Here is a 26,170-nt window from a genome sequence, read left to right as displayed (position 1 = left end):
TATATACGGTTTATAAATGATGATTAAACATTAATAAACTATCTATTTACCATTTATAAATTATGGTTATTATAAAGTGTTACCCACTTATCTACATATAACCCATTTGGCTGGCCAGTTAATAAAAAATGTTTAAACATTTTTTAAAGCAGTTTTTACAGTTTTGGACTTTGTAGGGCAGAATATGCACCAATACAAATAAAAGGATTTCTGTCTTCTTATCAACGATGTTTATTCCAGAAATGATTGTGATCCACTGAATTCGTTTGAATAAATCCTTCTTTATTTCTTCTTCGTGTCAGCCCTGCTGTCCACCTTCAATAATTGTAAGAATAATAACACAAATGACAGCAAATTGACTGACTGGATACATTTATTGTGCAGATATTATTTTAACCAGAAACACTTGCTTTCCAGCAAATACTTTGCATTCTGGGAAATATAGGTTACATTTGTAACTGAAGAATAAATAAATGAAGCTGGTTACAGAAACATTTGTAGACCCCTCAAAAAGTGAATTAAGCTGCAACATTTGAAGTAAAGTACTGAACATAACAGACTGACAATATTAAAAAGCTTGGTTGTTTTAATAGAAACATGTTTTGCTGCCCTCTCTGATGTCATTGTGTCCTGGAGTACACAACAACAACAAACACACCGATTAATCAAACAGCACATATGTCATTTTTCTCACTGTACTAAAGAAGGAACCACCTTTGGTTGTGATGGTGGAGGAAGTGGTGGAGGGCAGGCTGGGGCTTTGAGTCCAGGCTTTTTCGGAGCAGGTTTTTTGACGGACTGACCTCGAGGTGCGGGTACCGGCCTTGTGTCCACAGCGGGCGGGGCCGGGGCCGGGGCCGGGGCCGGGGCCGGGGCCGGGGCCGGGGCCAGGGCCGGGGCTGTGGTGGGAGGCGGAGGGGCCTGGAGCCTGGGAGGTGCTGGGGGTTTGGGTTTACAGAACTGGACTGTCACCTGCTCGTTAGCTTGGTTAGCTTTGGTCGGGTTGAAAGATCTTTTTGCTGTAGGGTGAGAAAAAGGAAGACAGTGGGATTATAATGATGTCACCTGTGAGCCACTAGTTGAAAAAAATGTTATGGTGTCTTCATACCAAACGTGAAGGGAACTTTCCGTATGGAGTCAATGCAAAGTCATGAATAGAACCAGGCAAGTTGACATTTTTAAATTTGCACAAGGAATTGAAGTCATGCAGTGTTGTGAAAACAATTCAAAACAAAAACATTGCTTTGTATTTTATGGGATTAGAACGCTAACATTAATCGCGCATTCCTAATGAGACCCGCGTGCCACATATTGTTTTTTCGACCGCCTTTTAAAATCACTCGCAAGCTATTTTGAATGCAGCAGGATCGCAGATGGGATTTTTTAAATGGGGGGACGAAGCTGTCAGCAAATGATTTCAACTCAATGAGTTATTTTTCCACTCCATGCCTTAACCAAAATATGTTTTATTTAAGCATTTTTAAATGAACTGTAGTGTAAACAACAACAAACATATTTACATAAATAAAAAGAAGTTTTTACATGAAATTCCCAGTGCAGCCAAACAAATTTACTGACTTGAAGCTGACTCAATGAAGGACCCAAAAACATCTCTCCTCCTTTCATCACCCTGAACATACTGCTGGGAAATGTCTTGTCCGTCCAGTCTGTCAAGCCGTTAGAACCAGTGTTTCCCACAGGATTTTCTGAGACTATAATGGGGAGACCATAACTTAGTAAGGGGGTCCGGGGGCATGCTCCCCCGGAGAACATTTTTGCCCTTAAAGCCTAAATTTGGTGCCTCTCGCACTTTCTAATGCCACTATTCCATCTTAATCATTGCACATTTTTTATTAATTATTTACGATATTATTATTATTATTATTTTTAATTAATTATGATAATAAGGGTTCTTATATGTTTTATTTAAGGCGTCATATTTTGACAGTGTTCTTGCAAATTCTGTGGTGGACTCTGCTAACACATCCATGTGCTTTTACTTTGAAAGCTTCCTGTGTTTGCTTTTATTTTGAAGGAGGGTCTAACACATTCTTACCGTAACGCCTTATGGTTTGTTTAATTTAAACTGAAAGTCTGATCATGGAGCTTGAAATTACGTTGAAAATTCTGACATTCATGTAGACCTTGCACGCACCATTAGCCACCGGACTCTCTATGTGCTGCAATGTAAATAATCGAACTAATGGAACATTAATCCTCTGTTTTACCGCCCTAGTGCCTTATGCATTCAGCATGTTATGTGTAGCTGGCATTGTTTGCTGACTCTACAACTCTTTTTTACATTTTGCTTTATTTACAGGGAAAGTTACATAATTTCACCTTAAACTGAATTTTTAAGACCAATGTGATGAGACAATGTGCAAATATTATATTATGCAGGCTATTCCAAAAAGAAAAGGAAAAAAAAAATGTAAAAAGAATTAAATTAGCAAAAAACGTTACACAATTTGTAGTTTTAATTATAAAGTACTTCTTAAGAAACAGTTTGTTACGGGAAATGGGAGTTTTCTAGTCGTTCTAAACGTATCAGGATGGGAAGACTTATAAGGGAAAATATTTCAGCCACTACTCGTAAGTGGGGCAGCTACAACAATGTTAGAGATGACGCGTGACTCTAGGGGTTTGTATTTTGGTCAGTGGTGTGAGACTTCCTGTTTCCTGTGTTCTTCCTGGTTACAGCGAGAGCAGTAGATTTATTTTCTCTCTGTCAGTCTGACAGAACAAGCCGCCACGTTGACTCATTGAGAGAAGAGTAAAACAAAGAATCTGTACAGGACATTAATATACAATAGAAAGAGACATAAAGAATGAGATGTGCTTGTGCTTGAAGCCAGAAAACAACAGTGAATGAAGAGGCTGCTGCTTCTGCAGGAAAAAATATGTTTTGGGCCACTTAAAGGGGCAGTACACTAATTTTACACACGAGCCTACACAAGGAGCCTTAACATAAAATAACCCAGATGATGTCATAGTGAAGTCATCATTGGGTTGCAAAGTTGGGAGCAGGGAGGCAAACCAGGAAGTGCCTTAAGCTGCATTCTACGGAAAATTCCAGCAGGGGGCGCTAAGTTTGGCTGCATAAAGATTTCTGTCAATTAATTTCAATGCAAAATGAGAAAACTTCTCACTTGATTTATTACCTCTGAATTTTTTTTAGGACAACACTATGGTCTCAATCACTAGTAAAAAAATCTTCTTCAAGACAATTTGATGTCAATAGTGTAAATAATGGCCCCATTTAGAAGAAAATAGAAGATAAAGAATCGTATGATTTGGGGCGGGGCTACCTTTGATTGACAGGTCACTAACAAGGCGAGCCGTCATCAGGAGAGAAGCAGAACAATGCGTATCCACGGCAACGTGTCAATAAAGTTATATATAACGTTATATAGATATAAAAAAAGGACATTTAGCGGTTTGGTCTCATAACTTTGACCCTTTCACTGTATTTTCACTTAATGACAGTTTATTTGAACGTTTTGTTCAGTAAAAATGTCTTGTTCAGGGTTTGGTTGGACTAACGGACACTCCAAGTGACGGTAAGTAACGAAAATTTTGTTTTTGTTTTTTGCCAAAACTAACATCCCCCAACATATGTGTGCACTGCACTGTTTCTTGTATCCTGTGTATATGTTATATGTGGCCTGTATGTATTGTCTGTACCTGTACTGTTATTACTGTAAAGCAGCTTTATATGACAGCATTGGAGTCCAACACAAATTTCCTTCCAAGGACAAAAAAGTGCATCTTATCTTATCTTATGTCCAAAATGCTGGACTGGATCACTGAACAAGTCAAAATTTGAGGTTTGGACTTACGTTTATACGGTGTGCTGATCTTCACAAACGCTCTGGGAGATTCTGGAGGAGCCTCCAAAATGGGCTCCAGCTGGCCTTGTTCTGAGCATTGCTTCTGGACGGGACTCCTGAGCTGTGGTGTGGAGCTGGAGGAGGTGGAGGTGCTGGAGGCCACGGCGGGGCTGGGATCGACGAGGGCGGACGAGCTGCTGGACGTTGTGCTTTGTTGGGTCGGTGCTGCTGTCTCAGCTGCAGGGCTGTTCCATGTGGTGGTGCCGCTGCGACTCACAGAGCCGGATTTGACCAGGAAGAAGCCGCCGCTGTCCTGAGAGGCTGCGCTGAGGGAAGGAAATACACAAATGTTTATGTGGGGTTTTTTCTGTGAAAATACTGGAATGACCCCTGTAGAACCTGATAATGTAATAAATTCCTGATAATGTAATAACCCCGATAATGTAATAAAAATCTGCACTTGAGTCCATTGAAAATGTAATAAAACCTGATAATGTTATAAATTCCCGATAATGTAATAAAAATCTGCACTCGGGTCCATTGAAAATGTAATAAAACCTGATAATGTAATAACTTCCCGATAATGTAATAAAAATCTGCACTCGAGTCCATTGAAAATGTAATAAAACCTGATAATGTAATAACCCCGATAATGTAATAACCCCGATAATGTAATAAAAATCTGCACTCGAGTCCATTGAAAATGTAATAAACCCTGATAATGTAATAACTTCCCGATAATGTAATAAAAATCTGCACTTGAGTCCATTGAAAATGTAATAAAACCTGATAATGTATTAACCCCGATAATGTAATAAAAATCTTCACTTGAGTCCATTGAAAATGTAATAAAACCTGATAATGTAATAACTTCCCGATAATGTAATAAAGTGCATTTCCCAATAATGTAATACATGTTTTACCAATAATGTAATAAAGTATAACACCAAGCACCTTTAGATTTCAAGAAGCTGTTGAATGCATTCGTGTGTCGTCATGGATACCTCGTTTGTGAAAAAAGGATGAACGGGTCAAAAGTTAATAAACATTCAACTTTGACCTGTTGGTGGCGCTAGAGCTCTTGAGCTAGAGTTGATACACAGTATCACCACTTGAACCCAAGTAATGGGTGGTCTGCTGTTAAATTATTACAATATTGGGGAATTATTACATTATCAGGACTTGGGAAATGAAGGCTAACCTGATAATGTAATAACCTCCCATTAATGTTATACTTTATTACATTATTGGTAAAAAGTGTATTACATTATCAGGTTCTACAAGCCCCAACTACTTCAAATGTCTTGTTGCCATTTGGAGCTTATCATAATGTCATAATCTAAGACAGTGTGTTATGCGTCGTTTTTTTGTTTTCAAATTCAGTTTTTAGAGTGATTTTGCTAGTTTCAATTAGTTTTTATTTTTTGGAAAATGCTTAATTTTAGTTTTAGTTTTTATTAGTTTTAGTTTTTTGTAATGGGGGATTTGTTGGGTGCGAGATTCAAAAAAGTCACAATAAATGTTTCCTTTATTTCCTTTGTCTGATCCATCTCAGCCCCAATAAGTTTATTAAGTCATAAAACCAGATAGATGAAATAGATTTCATATCAATTAAACAGGGGTATGTATGAAAAAAGTTGACAAAGACGAAAACTAAGGACATTTTCACATAATTTTAGTTAGTTTTGTAACCAGTTTCAGTTAGTTATACTAACATACTAACTAACAGTTTCAGTTAGTTAATCTTTTTTTTTTAATTTTTTTATTTTAAGTTAACGAAAATGTTTTTTCAATTCTAGTTTTCGTTATTTCATTAGTTTTTGTTAACTATAATAATCTTGGAGTGTAGTAGGAAAGCTGCTTGCCCAAACTATATTACAATATGAAAGATATGGATGAATTAAACTATAATAAAGTGTACAAAGACAGTTTGTAGTTACCAGATTACTAATCCTCCTAATTATACCGATAGATTTACTTTTTTTTTTGCTAACCCAGTGTATTTGCACTTTCCAACTCAAACTCTCATCAACAAAGATTCCCAGGAATCTGTAAAGATTTGAGTCTGCACACAGAGCGGTACCTGTTTGACTTTGAGAGAGGGAGGTGAAAAGAGGAGCAGGAGGAGGCTGTGGACGAGGAGGAGACACTTCTGCTCAGTTTCTCCTTTTCTGACATCAGAGAGTGGGTGACAGGAGGTGGCAGGGACACATCCGGGACCTCAGGAAGGTCTGGGACCTCAAAGGATACCGCTGAGCAAAACAAAACAAAGTCAAATTTACGAGTGTTACATCAGACAATCATTCTCGGCTATTCATTTATTTTCCTGTTTAGAATAATATCATTGAATTAAAACAGGAGAAGTCAAACATCCAGACCGTTTTTAAACAAACCCACGTCGGTAAAATTTATTTAGGAAAGTAAAACAACATGAAGTGTCTGTTGTAAACATTCGTCAGAGTTTACAGACAGACTTCCTGGTTCAGCTGGGACCTGCTGCACTTGCAGTTGTTAGGACGGTTTCCTGTGCAACGGGTGCATTCAAGTGCCGACTCTCAGTTTTATTTATATACAGTCTATGGTTTTACCTTCAAATAAAGTTTTTCAGAATGCCTAATGGACGGGCCAAGGGTGCTGCAAGATGTTTTATAAACTTTGTTAATCAATATCTGACTGGTGGTAGTGATGTTGTGGTATTCTTGGATCTCAGGGATTAATTTGAATACATAAGTACAATGTCATCATAACTGATAGAAATGATTAAAATGGCAAAACTGCAAAACTAAAATCCATATTGTAAAAAAACATAATTAACCCTCTGGAGTCTCCAAAAGCTTCAAATCCAGACTTGTTGACTCCATCCAGACTAGAAAACAAAGCAGCGTGGAGCCCTACTGTAAATTTACCTCTAAAGTTCTGGCTGTAAACTCCATGAGGCCAGTTTCAGTTTGATGATGATATACCAAGTAAAACTGGAGACAAGCTCAAATATATTTAGTTTAAATGATAGAACTGGATGGAACCCTCTTATATGTTAGATTTGACACCTTTGTTCACATTTGCAATTCTTTATTGAGCATGATAGTGTTTTGAAAGTTAAAAAAAGATTCAAAATCACATTTTATGTTGGACTAAAGGACTAAAAAAGACACAAAATGACTAAAAAAAAGACACAAAATGACTAAAAAAAATACACAAAATTACTAAAAAAGGCACAAAATTACCAAAAAAAAGACACAAAATAACTAAAAAAGACACAAAATGACCAAAAAAAGACACAAAATAACTAAAAAAGACACAAAATGACCAAAAAAAGGACACAAAATAACTAAAAAAGACACAAAATGACCAAAGAAAGACACAAAATAACTAAAAAAAGACACAAAATGAATGAATGTTAAGCTAAACACACAAGACACAAATAAAATAGAGTCCCACTAGAATAAAAACCAGAGTTGATGACAGGATCACACACAATCACAAGATCACATTTATGTTGGTTTTTCTTTGTTTCTTTTTGGTTCAAAATGTTGATCCAGTAAGTCAGAATAAAAAAAATCAACTATTATCAGGTCATATAGGTGAGGTTGTGCTGAAAAAACCCCACCAACATGGCATTTAAACATTTTAAAGTGGTGTATACAGGCAGGATGAAAAGGATTCAAGACAGGATAGTGATGTCACATGAGGTGTTTGTGTACCTTCAGGGAAGAGGCTGGCGCTGTTCTGGATAAGAGGCTCAATGACCGTCACCACTTGGACTGAAGACGCGGACGCCATGTCGAACAGAGCCGCCTCGCTGCAGAGACAGAGACGTAGAGGTGAGAGACGCGTGGGACGGACTCAGACGGCACAAGAGGTTGTTATATATAAAGCAAAACAAGTTTTTTTATTAAAGACAAACACTCTGCCTATTAACCATTGAAAGTAGTTCTGTGGCCTAACATGTGCTTCCTGTATCTAATACAGATTAAAAAAAAATCAAGAAAGTGTGAGCCGAGCCAACCATCTGTCGGGTTAATGTTAACAGGATGCTGCGGTTCAAGACCCGCTGATGAAATATGTCACCAATGCTCATCCCTTTATATTAGGACACAAAGATGATGAAAGAGGAAGAGAATGTGAATAGAGTATGTTATTAGCACACTTAAGACAGAAAGACTTCTCACCCTTCGGCTCGGGGCCACAGCAGGTTTGGCCCCAGGACGATGGCGATGTTACTGGGCGTCATCTTGTTGACGGCCTGGCGCTCCGACAGCAGAGACAAGAACTGGACCAGGTACCTGAGAGGGACGAAGAGGAAGAAAACAAGACGTGAAGGGAGGAAGTCAAAGAGCTGAACTCTGTCACAGTTAACACTTATGGTGCCTTATGGTGTATAGCAGAGCTGGGCAAATCCGGTCTTTGTTTTTAAAAAAAAGAGATATCTCAAATTCCCTCAGTAAAAGTCGTTGTACTCGAAGTCTTCGACTCTTATATGTATGCAAATTAGTTTTATTTGCAATTTTACCATACATATCTTTAATGTCAGTTTTTGTTTTTTTCATACTCTGCGCCAGAAAGTTCCAATTCAGTAGCACTGAAACTTTCTAGTTTTACTCCTGTTTATATTCTGAAGGTTTGTACACAGGGTTTTGTTCATATAACATCCTAGTCTGATTTATGCATTTTATTCATATATAGACAGTATTTTCTGATTCATAGTGTGAAAAAAAACCCTGATATCTCAAATTCCCTCTGTAAAAGTTGTTACACTCGAAGTCTTTGACTCTTATATGTATGCAAATTAGCACATATTTAATAAGATAATGCCTCATTTGTATATTTAAACATAGCATTCCAGAAAACATAGTCTGATTTATGCATTTTATTCACATATAGACAGTATTTTCTGATTTATGGTGCGATAAAAAAGAGATATCTCAAATTCCCTCTTTAAATGAAACAGTCATTTTGAATCTGGCTTTATCCAGTGTTCAGATTCCTGTTATGGAAATGTATGCAAATTAGCACATATTTAATAAGATAATGCCTCATTTGTATATTTAAACACATTATTCCAGAAAACATGTCATGCAAAAAGTATTTTCTAATTAGTAATTTAAACCAATTTTTTCACCCTGTTCACTTGTAGTGTCCCCCGTCATGTTTCCCCCAAAGTGTAACGATACATTGATTCTTTATGTCTCTGTGGTCAGGCGGTGGCCTCCATAGATATCTATGAGAAATGTTTATATATGTTTATATATATATCTATGGTAGCCTCCACCACAGACCTGGGCAATGGGTGGCTCGCGGGCCACATCCGGCCCGTTGGCTGTCTTTGTGCGGCCCGCGTGAGGTTACCAAGAAATGAGAAATCAATACAACCGCAGTGCTTTTATTTTGAAGGCGGTTTACGTATATTTGCCTGCATGCATACCCACCTGCAAAAAAACGCGTTCCACAAAATCTTACCTCGTATCTTGTCAAAAACACGTACTGCTTTTTGCATAAAGTTAATAAATTACTGGTTTACTGCATAACATACATACTCTATATTGTTTTTGTGGGTTGAATGTATGTTTAGTGGCATTCCTGGCTGAATGACGGTCGACTCTTTAACTGATAATTCACAAGATTTATTTAAAATCGTAGTTCCATGAAAATAAAAATAAGATATTGTGACCTTGTGAATCCACCGTAAGAGCTACGAGGTGGAAAACAATAACAAACATTAGCATTAGCACTTGAGCTAACAAGCACTTTTACTATAGTTAAGACAACAAATATACCCACTAATGTATATGACAGAAGAAAATAAACTTTAACAAACCTTCCACCTGTTACTCCCTGTCACTACCTTTCAAAATGAAAGCACCCGTTTGACACTGAACGGCATTTTTTCAAAATAAAAGCATCACAACATTGTAAAAGACCTAAAAAACAAGATATAGAATACAAAAACACCAATAGGAACCTTGCTAAAGGTTGTTTACTGTTGTGTTTAAAATAAATAGAAAAGTGATATAGTGATTGGAGTATTTACTACTTTTTACTGCTATATTTGATTTACTCCACATTAACAGTTTTATCATAACATGTATTCTCATCAGTAGCAGCTCAAAACCAGATAATTTACTGTATTTTATAAAGCGATTAAATTAATATTGAGCAGAATTTAGTTCAGAGTTTTGGTCCGGCCCCTGCAACCATCGTGCTATTGGTCATGTGACCCCTTGAGAAAATTCATTTCCCACCCCTGGTATAAAATGAGCACACACCTGAGGTTGTTGTAGTTTTCAGGTGGTAGTTTCTTCAGTAGTACTCTGAACTGCTCCAGCTTCTCTGCCGGGTCTTTTTCCCTGTGGAGAAAGAGTTTAAACTTAAAATCCGGACATTAAACCAGAGTAGCAAACAGACATCTGTAGTGGAGACATTATACACACCCTGCTGCTTTAAACCAGTCATTGTAGAGTTCAAAGGTCATTAGAGGTTCTGGAAGTTCTCGCAGGTAACCCTTCAGAGCTCCTGTCACATTCAGGAATAAATCATCAGTTACATGGCAATATGGTAATCACTTAATATTTTCCACTTTATTTATTTATTTATTTATTTATTTTTAAATGTTCTTTTTTGTATATTTCCTTTTTATGTTCTTTTTTTCTTTAAAAATCTTATTTATAATAATAATAATAATACTAATAATCATGGTGTTGCATGTTTTCTCTTCTTTTTCTTTAAAAAAAGTTATTTATAATAATAATAATAATAATAATAATCATGGTGTTGCATGTTTTCTCTTCTTTTTCTTAAAAGAAAGTTATTTATAATAATAATAATATAATAATAATAATAATAATAATAATAATAATAACAATAATCATAATCATAATAATAATCATGGTGTTACATGTTTTCTCTTCTTTTTCTTTAAAAAAATATTTATTATAATAATAATTATTATTATTATCATGGTGTTGCATGTTTTCTCTTCTTTTTCTTTAAAAAATGTTATTTATAATAATAATAATAATAATAATAATAATAATAATAATAATAACAATAATAATATCATCATGGTGTTGCATGTTTCCTCTCAGTGTTTGGTGAAAGAACTGATTCATGCACTCATGAACATTTTTACATGACTTCTATAAATTCTCTTGCACACAGGAAATCGTGCATTTAACATTACTGGTAGCCGCAGCCGGGGCTGTATTTGGAGTAATCAGAAGAGGAAGTGGGCAGTTAGAACGAGCCGCGAAAGTCACGTTGGCTGAACAGACGAGGGGGAGTCGAGCTCCGCTGAGAGGAACTCGAAGGATAAAGAAGAGGACTCGTCCTCACCAGCCACAGCGTGAGGATCCATGCTGAACTCGCTGTGGTCCACAGATTCCTGATCCAAACAAGTCTTCAGCCTCTTCACCACTGAGGCTGCTGCCGCCAGACGAAACAGACCCTGAGGGACGAGGAGTGAGAAATGAGATGTAGAAATATGACATAAAGAAGAGTGATTGATGGGAGCGCTGGTTGTAGGACCAGGGTTGGAAAAACACACAGATTAATTTGTCTTAACATCTGCACATCCTTTGTATTCCTGAAGCAGAGTTGCTGAATGTAATTCTCTCCACTGATGATCTATTAAAGAGTTTCTAGTGTTTTTTTTAAAACTGAAATATTTGAGCGTTGGTGTAGCTCTCTGTGTAATTTCACACATAGTTTCTTTTGAAGAGTTGCAGCGCTAACAAGGAAAAAAATGCCTATAAATTTATATGTTCATATTTGTATCCTGTGTATACATTTTCAAGTTCCGAAAAAGTTCATTGACCATATTTGTGGTTTTTAACCCATTGACGCCTAAAACGCCTGTAAAACCTTTTTTAATTTTAAAATGAGCCCCTAAAACCCTGATGTTTTTCTGGAAATTCAACAGAAGTGTCAGTAGATTTTTTAGCCTCTGTAGCAGATAGAAATGCAATTCAAAAAGTATTTGAGAGCTTATACAAAATACTACAAAACGACGTATCCGCTTTCCAGGCTTCAATGGGTTAATGTAGTAAATAGTATAATTTTTCCACTCTGATTTAATTATTTTTGGGCTCAATATGTTGATCAAGTAGGTTAAAGTGAGTAAAATAATTGTCAGATCATATGTGGGAAAAAAATGGATATCAAATATGGGTATAGTTAACATTTTTTATGTGGTACATGAAAATCAAAAGTATTCAAAAAAGGCCAAAATAGGCTCCGACCCCAGAGGGTTAAATAGATAAACTGAAAGTGAAAGCCTCCTACCTCCTCAGTCATGCCCGTTCTCAGCAGCATGTGAATACACTCCTGGATGGGAGCAGCGATGTCTCTGTTGCTGCGGGACAGATGATCGAGCAGCGGCTCCCCGTAGACCTTCTGACTAGAGAGGTTTAGTGGCGGCCCTGCACAATCAGATAAGTCAAGAGGAAATAAGATATCACATGGAACACTGCACTAAGAGTGCAACAAATAAACCAACTTTACCGCGTTGAGTATGATTCTCTTTGAGCTCGCTGATGTTTTTGTCCAGGAATTCATGGGATTGTTTGTGGTATTCTGCCTGCAGCTCCAGAAGCTTTGGACAAAATGAAACAAAACAAAACTAGATCAATGCATTTGTAAAATTTAATTTTGTTTGCACACTTAGAAGAAAGCCATTACACTGCAAAAAGGTGTGTCTAAAAACAAAATAAAAACACTAAATCTGAGGGAATTTATCTTGCTGCAAGGACAGATAATTTCACTTGACATGATTTCTTAAATGAAGATTGTTAAATCTACAAATAAGAATGTTGAACGCTTAAAATAAGAAATTAACTCTTAAAACAAGATAAATTATCTGACACGTAAGATGGAAGATGGAAGGTGTATATAGTATATTGTATATTGTTAAATGTCTTTTTCTATTAGATTGTTTATTTTTTATCTTTATCTAAAAGGGAAATCATTTTGTGTGAAAATTTTTGTGGTCGGCTTTAACAAAGAAATTTCCCCACTGTGGGATTAATAAAGTCGAATCTAATCTAACACTTCTAAATCTAAGTTTTTTTTTTTATCTTGGTAAGAACCAAATAATTTGCAGTGTACATTTGTAAAATTTTATTTTGTTTGCACAGTTAGAAGAAAGCCATTACAACTGCAACTCACACGGATAAAGTAGTTAGCGTAGTCGTCTTCTTTTGTTGCAAAGTGATACAGATCTGCAGAGTACTGATCCTACAGAAACAGAGAAACAGAGAGGTCAAAGGTCAAAGCCACCGTACTGAGTCCACAGAGGTGCAGACTTTCCGTCTTTCTTCTGCCCAAATTTAAAGGATGCATGTGTGTATCCTCTGTGCACCTCTGAGTACCCATAATGCCTTGCACACACCGGTCTACCGGGACAATATGAATTTAAATATATCAGTATTTTCAGTTTACACTGAATATTTGTTATCACATAACTTACAAAAGTGTTAAAATCAAGCAAAAACATATAGACAAACAAATGCAAGAATATTTAGTTAAAGATAATAAACATCATCTTGATACATTGCCAGTTAAGTTAACTGATGCGTCTCAGTTGGCTAAAGTTATTGTTAATTCATATATATGCATCAGATGATGATGTACTATGTGCAAAGTATACGTAGCTATGCCATTCAGAAAGTAATAAATTTGTTTATTGTGTTTACAGGGACCTACAGTCTGCTATTATCTGTTATTATTTATAAATAACTGGTATTGTACTGGACTGTAAAATAAAAATTAAAAAAAATCACAGAACGCATCTGCATGGTGAGTTATGCGCCGGTGCTTTTATGAAACTAAGTAGCTGCAAAATTCAGCCAGGATCAGTGAAATATTCAGGTTTAATCCACTTTGTGACTATTACTTGCTAAATTGTGGAGATTCAACCTGAAAGCATCTTCTTCCATTTCCACAAATACTGTATGTGGCAGAGTGTTGATGCCAAAGACACATCCATGTTCTGAACTGGTTGTGAAATTGCGGCGCTGAATTTAAGAAGGACGTCCAATTAAACCCACTGTAAGCAGGCCGTTCCATTAGTGGTTATACCAGTGAAAAGAAGGACTCTGGAGGACCCGACTCCAAAGAAAGGATCCTACCAAGGAAGGATCCTTGACTTTAGGATACAGCCTGTAGCAGGTGGAGGCCTCAGATTTATGTCTGAGAAACAACTGGTACCTTGATGCTCTCCAGCTTTCTCCAAGCTTCTTCCACTTCCTCCCTGAGCCCGTCCTGCTTGGCCTGGGGGGCCGTGCTGGTTTGGCTCCTGACACACACACACACACACACACACACACACACACACACACACACACACACACACACACACACAGAGAAATGAGTAAAATGTGTATTAGTTCCTCTGTTGGTGGATAAACTGTAACACAGGTAGTCCTGACTGATGCTGTGTAACTCACCTGGTTCTTGCGTTGTTCCAGTCTGTAGTGAGCTTTGCAAACTGCTTCTTGTTCCTGAGAATCTCTGGTAAATCATCCTTTAAGGGGGGAAAACATTTGAATTGGTTCAAGAGATATTTAGTATTGATTTTAAATAATGTGCTTATTTTATATCCATTCAGTTACAGCAAGTACTCCATGCAGAAATTACAAATAGGGCATTGACACATGTGTATACTGTTCAGCCATAGATGTATACATTCTGAAGATAAGATGATAATATTAAATATATACACTGACTGGCCACTTTATTAGGTTTACTTGTATGAGCCGAGGCCAGTGTGATCCAATACAACATCTCCATCCATCAATTCTGCCTTTACAATAATAATAATAATAATAATAATAATAATAATAATAATAATAATAATAATAATAATGTTCAGTTTTGATAGGCACTGTCAGAGAGTTATTAATTTAACTATATCTTCATTATACTGCCCTACAAAGCCTAACAGCAGTAACTACATTTTTAGAAAAGTTTTGAAAACAAAATTATTCCAACTTTATGGGCAACCGTGTAAAAACATGCACACTGAAGGCACAAAAATTGCAATGCCAATGAATATGAGGTGCGATTATCTGTCCGAATTAACATGACTTCTGGTCTAAAGAGTGCACATTTCCTGTATTCTTTTCTATTTGGATACTAATACAGAGACGGATCATTTTGTTGGTTGAATTAATACAGATAGTAACAGATGATGAAGTTTCTGTTCACCTCGCTGAGCTTGTTGAGTGGCTCCAATACTTCCTTCTCCAACTTCATCTCATAGTCTGCCAGCATGCTGGCCAGCATCTTCTCCATGAAGCAGCACATCTCCAACACCCTCCTGCCTCACAACAAACAAATACACAGGAAATCATTGAACACAAGAACTTTACACAGTTTGTAGTTTGAAGCAGGGCGCAGATGGGATTTTTGAACTGGGGGGACGAAGCTGTCAGCAAATGATTTCAACTCAAGTTATTTTTCCACTCCATGCCTTAACCAAAAAATGTTTTATTTAAAATGTTTTAAATGAACTGTATTGTAAACAACAACCAACATATTTACATAAATAAAAAGAAGTTTGTACGTGAAATTCCCAGTGCAGCCAAACAAATTTACTGACTTGAAGCAGGACCCAAAAACATCTCTCCTCCTTTCATCACCCTGAACATACTGCTGGGAAATTTCTTATCTGTCCAGTCTGTCAAGCCTTTAGAACCAGTGTTTCCCACAGGATTTTCTGAGACTATGATGGGGGACCCAAACAAAGTACAGGGGTCTGGGGGCACGCCCTCCCGGAGAACATATTTGTCCTAAAAGCCTGAATCTTAATCATTGTATATTTTTAATTAATTATTGTAAGGGAGAATATGGGTTCTCCTGTTTTATTTAAGGCGTCATATTTTGACAGTTTTCTTGTAAATTCTGTGGTGGACTCTGCTAACACATCCATGTGCTCTTATTTTGAAAGCTACATGTGTTAGCTTTTATTTTGAAGGTGGGTCTAACACGTTCCTACCGTAACATCTTATGGTGTGTTTAATTTACACTGAAAGTCAGAACTTGAAAATCGGAACTTGGAGCTCGATACAACGTCAAATTCTGACATTCGTGTAGACCTTGAACGCACCATTAGCAGCAGTACTCTCTGTGTGCACTGCAAAGTTGATTAGTCTAACTATCATGACATTAATCCTCTGTTTTTCCGGCAATGTTTGTTGCTGAAAGTGGGAGGAACGAACACCTAGTGCCACCTGCGCGCATGTTTTGAAGTAACTCCCTCAGCTCTAGTATCAGAACTGTAAATGAAAATAACAAATAGGCTTCAAGTCACAAGCTGTCAACAGTGTGATGGATCCTCTTTCTTTTCTTTCTCATCCAGAACTGAGAACCAGCGTACTAAAGTCATGAGGTTTTCACATGGAGGTCACCTGATAGAGGACTCTGCATCAAAGTCTTTGAAGCTCTCCGCCATGCTGACGGACAGCAGCATCAGAGGGAGCTTCTTCTGTGGAGACAGAGGACAGACATCACACCCGTCAGTAACCAATCACACGTCTCCAGAAGTCTCCCTGTGGATGATGTAACAGTTTTAGTACCATTCGTCTTTCAGCGTCCAGGCCTGACTGGCTCTGCATGCAGCCCTGCAGCTTCTTGTGGAGGACCTGAGCCGCCTTCTTGGCCGGCTCCACCCGCTGCTCCACCTTCATTCAGTCAGGGACACACACACATATATAACTGTAATATCGGCTCTATAAAATATGACTGTGTGAAAATTGGCAAAAATGGATTACATATATGTCTCTACCATAAAACCGGATTTCAGGTAATCTCAGATTGGACTATCAGAATACTTTAATTTCCTTGTACTTTCCTTTTTTGTTATTTGTCTATAGCAGTAGTTTTCAACCTTTTTGAGTCGCGAACCCCAATTTAACATGCATGTTGTCCGTGACCCCCGCTCACTGAACACAATCTCACACACACAGTTCAGATCACCCGAAAAAGAAACAAAATGACCAAAAAAAAGACACGAAAGGACCAACAAAACGACCAAAAAAGACACAAATTGACCCCAAAGTGATCATAAAAAGACACAAAATGACCAAAAAAACCCACAAAATGACCAGAAAAAGACACAAAATTACCCAAAAAAGAAACAAAATGACCAAAAAGACACAAAATGACCAAAAAAAGACACAAAATCACCCAAAAAGCCACAAAATGACAAAAAAAAAAAACACACACACAAAATGACCAAAGAGACTAAAACACATTAACACATGAACACTTTAACACAGTGGAGACAGAGCTGACTCCCTAAATGATTTGGTGACCCCCAGAAATCATCTCGCGACCCCAATTGGGGTCCCGACCCCAAGGTTGAGAACAGCTGGTCTATAGGTCTAAATGTTCATTGTTTGTTTGTTCATTTACATTTAAAGTCAAAAACCAATAAAAAGTAAATGACAAAAAAATATATGACTGTGTGCTTTCATTTCACCATAATAATGATTAATCAAGACTGAAAACAAGAAACGCAATACAGAAATAAAAACTATAGCTGCAGCTATGAAGTCACCACTTGCTAATAATGAGTCATTGATAGTTAGATAGGAGTCATTTTCTCACCATAACCAGGTCCTCGTGTAGAAGTTCTGTGGCATCTTGTGATCTGCTGAAGTGCATGTTGTAATTGTTAGTGCACATACACGTAAACAATGCTGATGTCAAAACCAGTGATAAAAACAACTTAAATAATGGAATCAGCAAGAAAGTCAATAAGTGTCTCTCCCCCACGCACATGATGGGACAACGGGCCCCAACAAGACACACAGACTTTATAGCTGTTAAGCTTCTTTTTGTTGTTGTTTTGTGTGTCTTTGTAGTCATTTTGTGTCTCTTTGTAGTTTTTTTTTTGTGTCTCTGTTTAGTTGTTTTGCGTCTCCTTTTAGTCACTTTGTGTCTTTTTGTAGTTGTTTTGTGTCTCTTTGTAATTGTTTTATGTCTCTTTTTAGTTGTTTTGTGTCTCTTTGTAGTCATTATGTGTCTTTGTAGTTGTTTAATGTGCCTTTTAATTGTTTAATGTCTCTTTTTATGTGTTTTCTGTCTCCTTTTAGTCACTTTGTGTCTTTTTGTTGTTGTTTTGCGTCTCTTTGTAGTCATTATATGTCTTTGTTATTGTTTTATGTGTCTTTATAGTTGTTTTATGTCTCTTTTTAGTTGTTTTGTGTCTCTTTGTAGTCATTATGTGTCTTTGTAGTTGTTTTATGTGTCTTTATAGTCATTTTGTGTCTCTCAACAGCTGTTTAGCATCTATTTGTAATCTTTTTGTGTGTCTCTGTAGTTGTTTTATGTGTCTTTGTGGTAATTTTGTGTCTCTTTGTAGTTCTTTTATGTCTCTTTTTAGTTGTTTTGTGTCTCCTTTTAGTCACTTTGTGTGTTTTCGTAGTTGTTTTGTGTCTCTTTGTAGTCATTATGTGTCTTTGTAGTTGTTTTATGTGCCTTTGTAGTTGCTTTATGTCTTTCTAGTCTTTTTTTGTCTCTTAAAAGCTGTTTTTCATCTATTTGTAATCTTTTTTGTGTGTCTTTCTAGTCGTTTTATGTGGTAATTTTGCATCTCTTCCTGTTTGGTCTCTTCAAGTGACATTTTGCATGTAAAGGCGTGGGGCCATGCATGCTGCCATAACATCATTCATCAAATAAAAATGCCCCAAAATAAAAAAAATGCCAAATGTGAGAAGTTTCTGATTATTCTCTGTTAATTATAATTGTGAATTAAATATCTCTGGGTCTTGGAGAAAACAAATTTTGGAGAAATATGGTAATATAAATGATGTATGAACGGGTTCTATGTAATAATACACACGAAAAACAATAAAAAATGTATAATTTTTAGATGTGACTGAAGCAACATGCAGCCAACAACCCAAACCTGGAGTGTGGGGGCTGCTGCTGTGGTTTAAGTTACCAGCTCTGTTAGGAGGATGTGATACCATCTCTGCTGCTTTGACACTCAGCCGTTTAAAAAGGAGGGAAGGAGCTGAGCAGAGAGGTGAAACAACCTTCTCCGCAGCTTTGACAACTTTGTTTGTGTCACACCAAAAGGAAACCCAGCCCAGTTCGCTAACAGGTCAGATGAGCCAAAATCAGCTCCACGGTGCACACCTGACAATTCAAAACACAGAAAGGAGAATTCCCCCATGTGTTTGAACACTACGCCAGTTCCTTTTTTTCTTAATCTCTGACTCTCATTTCAACTTTTCCTTTTTTAGGCGGAAAAAACAAATGATTCCAAAGAAATGTTACATCAGAGGATGTGAGCAAAGGTGTTGTATGTTTTTAAATAAAGAAGAATTGTGTGTGGAGGTGTGTATGCCTCGACAAGTCAGTGTTGCTGTTTAGAGCAGGGATGGGCAATTCATTTTCCCAAGGGGCCACATGGCCAATACCAAGACCAATACTGATAAGAATACATGTATTAATAAGACTGTTAATGTGGAGTAAATCAAATAAAGCAGTAAAAAGTAGTAAATACTCCAATCACTATATCTCTTTTCCTTTTATTTTATTTTAACACAACTGTAAATGACCTTTAGAAAGGTTCCCATTGGTGCTTTTGTATTATATAGCTTGTTTTTCATGTTTTTAAATTTTCTAGGTGTTTTACAATGTTGTGATGCTTTTATTTTTGAAAAGGTGCAGTCCAGTGTGAAACTGGTGCTTTCATTTTGAAAGGTAGCCACAGGAAATAACAGGTGGAACGGTTAAATGAAAAACTAACGGTAAATAATAACGAGTGCGTCATAATTCATATAAAGTTGATATAAAGTATGAAAATGCTTCTATAGTGGCTGGCTGACAGGACACAAGGTTTGTTAACGTTTATTTTCTTCTGTCATATATATTAGTGGTTATATTTGTTGTCTTAACTATAGTAAAAGTGCTTGTTAGCTCAAGTGCTAATGCTAATGTTTGTTGTTGTTTTCCACCTCGTAGCTCTTACGGTGGATTCACAAGGTGACCAAGGAATGTTTTATTTTTATTTTCATGGAGCTACGATTTTAAATCGACCGTCATTCAGCCAGGCAGATATACGTAAACCACCTTCAAAATAAAAGCACTGCGGTTGTATTGATTTCTAATTTCTGAGTAACCTCACCAGGCCGGACCAGGACAGCCAACGGGCCGGATGTGGCCCGCGAGCCGCCCATTGCCCAGGTCTGTGGTGGAGACTACCATAGATATATATATAAACATATATAAATCTTTCTCATAGATTTCTATGGAGGCTACCCCCTGACCACAGAGACATAAAGAATCAATGTATTGTTACACTTTGGGGAAAACATGACAGGGGACACAGTGAACAGGGTGAAAAAATGGTTTAAATTACTGATTAAAAAAATATTTTTTGCATGACATGTTTTCTGGAATGCTATGTTCAAATATACAAATGAGGCATTATCTTATTAAATATGTGCTAATTTGCATACATTTCCATAACGGGAATCTGAACACTGGATAAAGCCAGGTTCAAAATGACTTTTTTCATTTTGCTGAAATATAAGAGTCAAAGATTTTGAGTATAACAGCTTTTACTGAGGGAATTTGAGATATCTCTTTTTTATCACACCATAAATCAGAAAATACTGTCTATATATGAATAAAATGCATAAATCAGACTAGGATGTTATATGAACAAACCCCTGTGTACAAACCTTCAGAATATAAACAGGAGTAAAACTAGAAAGTTTCAGTGCTTCTGAATTGGAACTTTCTGGCGCAGAGTATGAAAAAAACAAAAACTGACATTAAAGGTATGTATTGTAAAATTGCAAATAAAAAGATGTAACTGGGGCGGCTGTGGCTCAGTTGGTAGAGCAGTCGCCCAGTGATCGGAAGGTTGGTGGTTCGACCCGGTGTGTGAATTAATTCCCAACGGTGGCAGGTGGCACCGTTTAGGGTAGCCTCTGCCACCAGTATGAATGTGTGTGTGAACGGGTGAATGAACGCAGTCTGTAGTGTAAAGAGCTTTGAGTGGTCGCAAACCATCCATAACTTTGGTATCACCATGGAACTTTCCCATCTAATAACATCTAATAATTAGCTAATTAATAATAAGTGTTGAGTACCAGGGGAGAGGCCTAGAGAAGTATCTTTTACTTCAGCCTACTCCTTTTTTTTCGGATCAAAATTATATAAGGAAATGCGTAGTGAATATTAAGTTAACTGGTTCTTATATCTATCTTATTACTTAGACGGGGCAGATGCATGTATATGTATAGGGTTATATACACTGTATGTGTGTAAATGTTTATATGTTTATGTACATCTGTCTAATGGTGTCTATGTGAGTGTGAGTATGTGTATGTATACATATATGCATCTAGCTTACGCTTTTGTAGTTTATGTTGTTGTTTATTTTTTCGGTTCGAAAAGAAGAATTAATAAAATTACATGAAAAAAAATAACAAAAAAAAATGTTTTATTTTTCTGAAAACTATCTAAAATATACTTTAAAATATTACAGTGACACAGAATTCTAGCTTTTGGTGAATTTAGAAGAAATCTACGGACAGAAATTTACAAAATGTATGAAAATAATCAAACATTGTCTCACTTTAATAGCTCTATTAATACATAATGTAAAGTAGATGTAAAGAGTGCAAGAGTGTGCAAGAGTGTGCAAGAGTGTGTGAGAGTGCATGCTGTGTTTTATTTTTGTACATGTGTGTTTATCTCACCAAAGGTTATAACGTCAGTACAAACTGAGATGTGGGTGAAGTGCTGCTGCTCTGCTGCAGATGCATGCTGTGTAGGTTTATTATTAAGCCTACACACACACAAACACACTAATTCTTGTACTTCTATCTTTGTGAGGGCCCTCATTGGAATAGTGAATTCCCTTGAAAGGTTATAATAGTTTTGGATTTTTCACTAGTTTTAGTTTTAATTTTGTTGTGCATTTTTGTATTCAAATTCAGTTAATTTTAATTCGTTTTTAGAGTGAGTTTGCTAGTGTTAGTGTTAGTTTTTTGTAATGGGGTATTTGTTGGGTGGGAGATTAAAAGAGGTCACAGTAAATTTTGCCTTTATTTCCTTTGCCTTATCCATCTTCATTATGTAAAAAAAAAAGTTGACAAAGATGAAAACGAAGGACATTTTCACTATAATTTTGATAAGTTTTGTAACCACACAATACAGTTTCAGTTAATTATCATTGTCATGTAACCTTTGACCCTTAAAACAAAGTCTGAAATCTCAAAAAAGCCCTTAAAGAAGTGAGGACCGGCCGAAATGTCCTCACTATGTTGGTTAAAAACGTGTTGTGGTCCTCACTATGTAGGAAGTACAAGAACACACACACACACACACACACACACACACTTTTAGCACTGCTGCTTGCTAGTTTGTAACAAGAAAACCAGACAGGGTGTGAATGTGTGATTTGGTTTCCCACCCATTACAAATGTCAGGTGCTCACACACACAAACCTTCTGCATCAGAGATTCAACCTGTTTAGCACATCAACTTGATGATGATTCAATTTGAAAAAAGTCGCAAGAAATTATTTTTATTGTGTAAACGTTTCTGTTTCCTCCCCAGGAGATGCTACGACACCAAACACAGCACCAACGCTCTGGTTTCACAATGTGCCGCCATCATATAGCAGTTTGTTTTGTCTTTCACGGCTAAAACACTCTGGGGTTTCCCTCAAAACCCAAACAGCACGCTTCACTCTCAAGAGGAACCAGCAACTGTGACATTCCAGCTTTACGACACACGACAAAACGAGAACATAAAAAAACAAAAGCAGAATTTAGCATTTCCTCAAAGCAGAAAATCACGCTGAAACGAAAATAAGATAAATACTCTGAGTCCTGAGGAAAAGCAAAGTAGCAGCTTTATAGCCAAAGTAAGACTATAATAAAGTTTGTTTAACCCTCTGGAGTCCATCTATTTATTGAAAATACACGTTTTATTTACAGTAATAACTTTATTTATATATGATATGTAGACAAGCTGAGAAAGCCAGTTGAAAGTTCAATCATAGGAGCTTTCACAGTGTGACATTTATGTTTCTAGACCATTTTTAAAATGTGAATTTTCTTTCTACAATGAAAACTATTACTAGTTTTAATTTACATGCAATAGACTGTTTTGTAGTTTTATTATTTGTTTTTGTGTGTATAAATGGTTAAAAAAGGTACATATCCAAAGACACGTGTGTCTTTTGGGTTCCTGGCAGCTTTATACTCTGTTATTTAAAATAAAATGAAAAATCTGACTGATAGCCAAGTTTGTGTGGAGAAAAAGGAGCCATGCATGTGATGTAAGGACAGACTGAAAGATGCTGAACAGAGACAGAAATTAATGCATAGGAAGTTGACAAATTTGAACCAAAATCTCCTGGACTTCAGAGGTTTAACAAAAGTCACAGCAGCTGCCAACGCTAAAAGAAAATGTAAAGAAAAAACAGTCAAACTAACTCAGCTTGAGGCTACTAAAGTAAAAATGTCACGTACTCGTTATAAGCAACTTCACATATCTACTCCACTACATCTCAGAGGTCAATAAGTTACTTTTCACTGCACTATAATCACTAATTTTGAAGATTACAGTGTTACATAATCCCCTTCCTGTCCAACAAAAGCCACGTGTCTAAAGATGTCTTGATTTTAAACTGTGTTTGTGATAAACTGAATGATGAAGTGTTCCTTTATATGCTTTAAGCCAGGGGTCTCAAGCTCAAATTACCTGGGGGCCGCTGGAGGCAGTATCAAAATGACCAAAAAAAGACACAAAACAACCAAAAAAGACACAAAATGACAGAAAAAAACTAAATTACTTAAAAAAGACACAAAATTATTTAAAAAAGACACAAATTTACCAAAAAAGACACAAAATTATTTAAAAAGACACAAAATTATTTAAAAAGACACAAAATTATTTTGAAAAAGACACAAAATTATCAAAAAAAGTAAATAAAGGGACCTTCCACACACAATACGGTGAAGTGCCATTCATATAAAACTCACATTAAACTTTCATATCAAGGTGGGGGCCACAAAATATCATCACGAGGGCCGCAATTGGCCCACGGGCCGCGAGTTTGAGACCCATGGTTTAAGCTAAATATACTCTTTAAACTTGGATCAGCTGGAAAAAAAGGAAAAAAGTATGTGTGGAAACCGTTAAAAAATAGAAATGGCTTTGAATTTAACTGTAAAAGAAACATAATATAACCAGAGTAACATCTAAACTGATGATGAAGTTAACTGGATGCATTAATACTAAATGACTCATCAGGTAAGCAGGGGGATCTCCCTGTACAAGATTTTACATTTGGTTTTATCACAACAAGGTGGTAGTCTGTTATGATTTCATTACCCTCAAATTATAAATAATATAATTATAGTTATATATATATATATATATATATATATATATATATATAGCTACCTCAGCTCCTCCTCATTTCACTCAAAAATGATGTAACAAAGGATGGCTATTGGCATAGTAATAACACTGAGTGTAAATTATGTAACTTAAGAGAAATAAATGACTTAGGCACTTTTTTGAACATGCCTTTGTGACTTAAGCAAGATATGGTAACACTTTATTTTAAAGGTGTCTACATAAGAGTCACACAAGCCTGTCAGAAACATGACATGACAAGTATCATGAGCATTAATGTTACTTCAAAATGTCATTAATGTTCACGACACATCCCATGTCATGTTTATGACACGCTCATGTCACTCTTATGTAGAAACCTTCAAAATAAAGTCTTACCATATCTTGCTTAAGTCACAAAGGCATGTTCAAAAAAATTGCCTAAGTCACATTTTATTTTGACTTAGGCATAATAAATCCGCTTAAGTCACACACTTGACATAGGCCATTATCTTAAAGGGGTAAAATCACATGATCTGATCAACTGAGGATGTAGGTGATTTTACCATAGGTGGCAATGAGGAGATGATTGAGGCAAAAAAAACCAACAATTTTGACAAAAAATGACTTTGAGGCGATTATTTTAACAGTGTGACGATATGCTGTATTTCTTTTCTTTTACTTGTCATATTATATGTATGTTATGTATCTGTTTGGACGGGTTGATGGCTAATTTCGTTGTCCTAGTACTTGTTCCTCTGTGCAATGACAATAAAGGCAATTCTGATTCTGATTCTGATTCTGATTCTGATTCTGAAGCACTTACTTTGACGCAGCGCCAAACCGGTTCAGGATGCTCAGCATGCTGGCGGTGAAGTCTTCCTGTCCGTCTCAGTGCTGCTCAGGTATCCTGCTCCAGAAACGTCCAGTTACTGCGTCACTTCATCGAGGACAGACAGACGGTGCACGCTGGTCGTCTCTGCCTGTGTGGTCGGTGCGTTGCTGTGCGTGTTTTGGCCCTCAAGTTTTCCTTCTTGTTTCAGGAGCGTGCTCTGCACTCACATCGAACACAAGTCAGTGAATGAGGAAGTTGCACAGATGAAATGTAAGCTGTGAGGGGGAAGAGAGATTTTGTCAGGTTTGGGTGTCACACTATGATTCAAAAGTTAATCAGTAAAGACAGAGAGAGACGCAGAGCCAAATAACAGATTAGGTGTTATCTCTGACGTTATATGCAGGCATAATGCCAAAATATTTTATTTTTATTCTGTTTCTGTTTCTCCTTTCTTCATAAAAAGGTTTTATTTCCTGCAACTATATTAAAGGGGGAAAACTATTTGTAATATTTCTGGATGATAATAAGACATTTGCAGATTTACACTCATGATTAGAGTGATGGTGACGCTCTTTATTTATGCCTCTAGCAGGCTGTGGGTAGTATGTACTTCTGTAAATGCTAACGGCCTGTACTAAAGAGTGAAAAGGATGTGAAAAGGCCAAAAGAGGAAACTGTCAGTGCTGCTGGCTGCAGAAGTCTCTTTTTTTTCTGTCCGTTTAAAAATTATTTTTATTCAAATATGTCTCTTGTTGATCTAAGGCTTTTGCTGATACATATTTTTTTCTCTTGTTCTAATTATTGCACGTTTTGCAGGAAACACAAAAAACTTCACCAAAAGTGTAACATATGACATTTATTGATCATTTCACTCAAAAATGATGCAACAAAGGATGTCTATTGGCATAGTAATAACACTGTGTGTAAATTATGTAATTTAAGAGAAATAAATGACTTAGGCAATTCTTTGTGACTTAAGTAAGACATGGTAACACTTTATTTTGAAGGTGTCTACATAAGAGTGACATGCGAGTGTCATAAACATGTTCGAGTGCGAGTGTCATAAACAAGTATCATGAGCATTAATGTTACTTCAAAGTGTCATTAATGTTCATGACACATCCCATGTCATGTT

At 36.6% G+C, this 26,170-nt stretch overlaps 1 protein-coding gene across 2 annotated transcripts; it reads right to left on the bottom strand.

Moving 5' to 3' along the window:
• Window positions 1-282: 282 nt before the first annotated feature.
• sh3bp1 (SH3-domain binding protein 1) lies at window positions 283-25,259 on the bottom strand. Of its 2 annotated transcripts, none has more exons than XM_059324464.1 (18): window positions 25,027-25,259; window positions 17,433-17,478; window positions 16,400-16,504; window positions 16,232-16,308; window positions 15,030-15,141; window positions 14,270-14,346; window positions 14,031-14,118; window positions 12,990-13,058; window positions 12,327-12,417; window positions 12,108-12,244; window positions 11,160-11,271; window positions 10,259-10,340; window positions 10,094-10,174; window positions 8,000-8,113; window positions 7,532-7,629; window positions 5,914-6,082; window positions 3,840-4,156; window positions 283-1,019 (listed from the first exon to the last, which is right to left on the bottom strand). In XM_059324464.1, the coding sequence occupies exons 1-18, from the start codon at window positions 25,062-25,064 to the stop codon at window positions 691-693; spliced, it is 2,142 nt and encodes a 713-aa protein (XP_059180447.1). In that variant the 5' UTR covers window positions 25,065-25,259; the 3' UTR covers window positions 283-690. The 2 variants fall into 2 exon arrangements, with proteins under 2 accessions (XP_059180447.1, XP_059180448.1); XM_059324465.1 differs by having other exon boundaries at window positions 17,433-17,475.
• Between the last annotated feature and the right edge of the window lie 911 nt (window positions 25,260-26,170).

This window comes from Centropristis striata, chromosome 21 (genome assembly GCF_030273125.1).
Source record: "Centropristis striata isolate RG_2023a ecotype Rhode Island chromosome 21, C.striata_1.0, whole genome shotgun sequence".
Taxonomy (NCBI): domain Eukaryota; kingdom Metazoa; phylum Chordata; class Actinopteri; order Perciformes; family Serranidae; genus Centropristis; species Centropristis striata.
This window is presented reverse-complemented; position numbering and strand designations above follow the sequence as displayed.

Excerpts from the sequence above, each read along its gene's own strand:
- sh3bp1 (XM_059324464.1), bottom strand. The coding sequence starts at position 25,064 with ATGCTGAGCATCCTGAACCGGTTTGGCGCTGCGTCAAA. Across the intron at positions 16,505-17,432 it reads TACACGAGGACCTGGTTATG|GTGGAGCAGCGGGTGGAGCC; the intron begins GTGAGAAAATGA and ends GACTGAATGAAG. Across the intron at positions 10,341-11,159 it reads GGATCCTCACGCTGTGGCTG|GAGCTCTGAAGGGTTACCTG; the intron begins GTGAGGACGAGT and ends TGAATGTGACAG.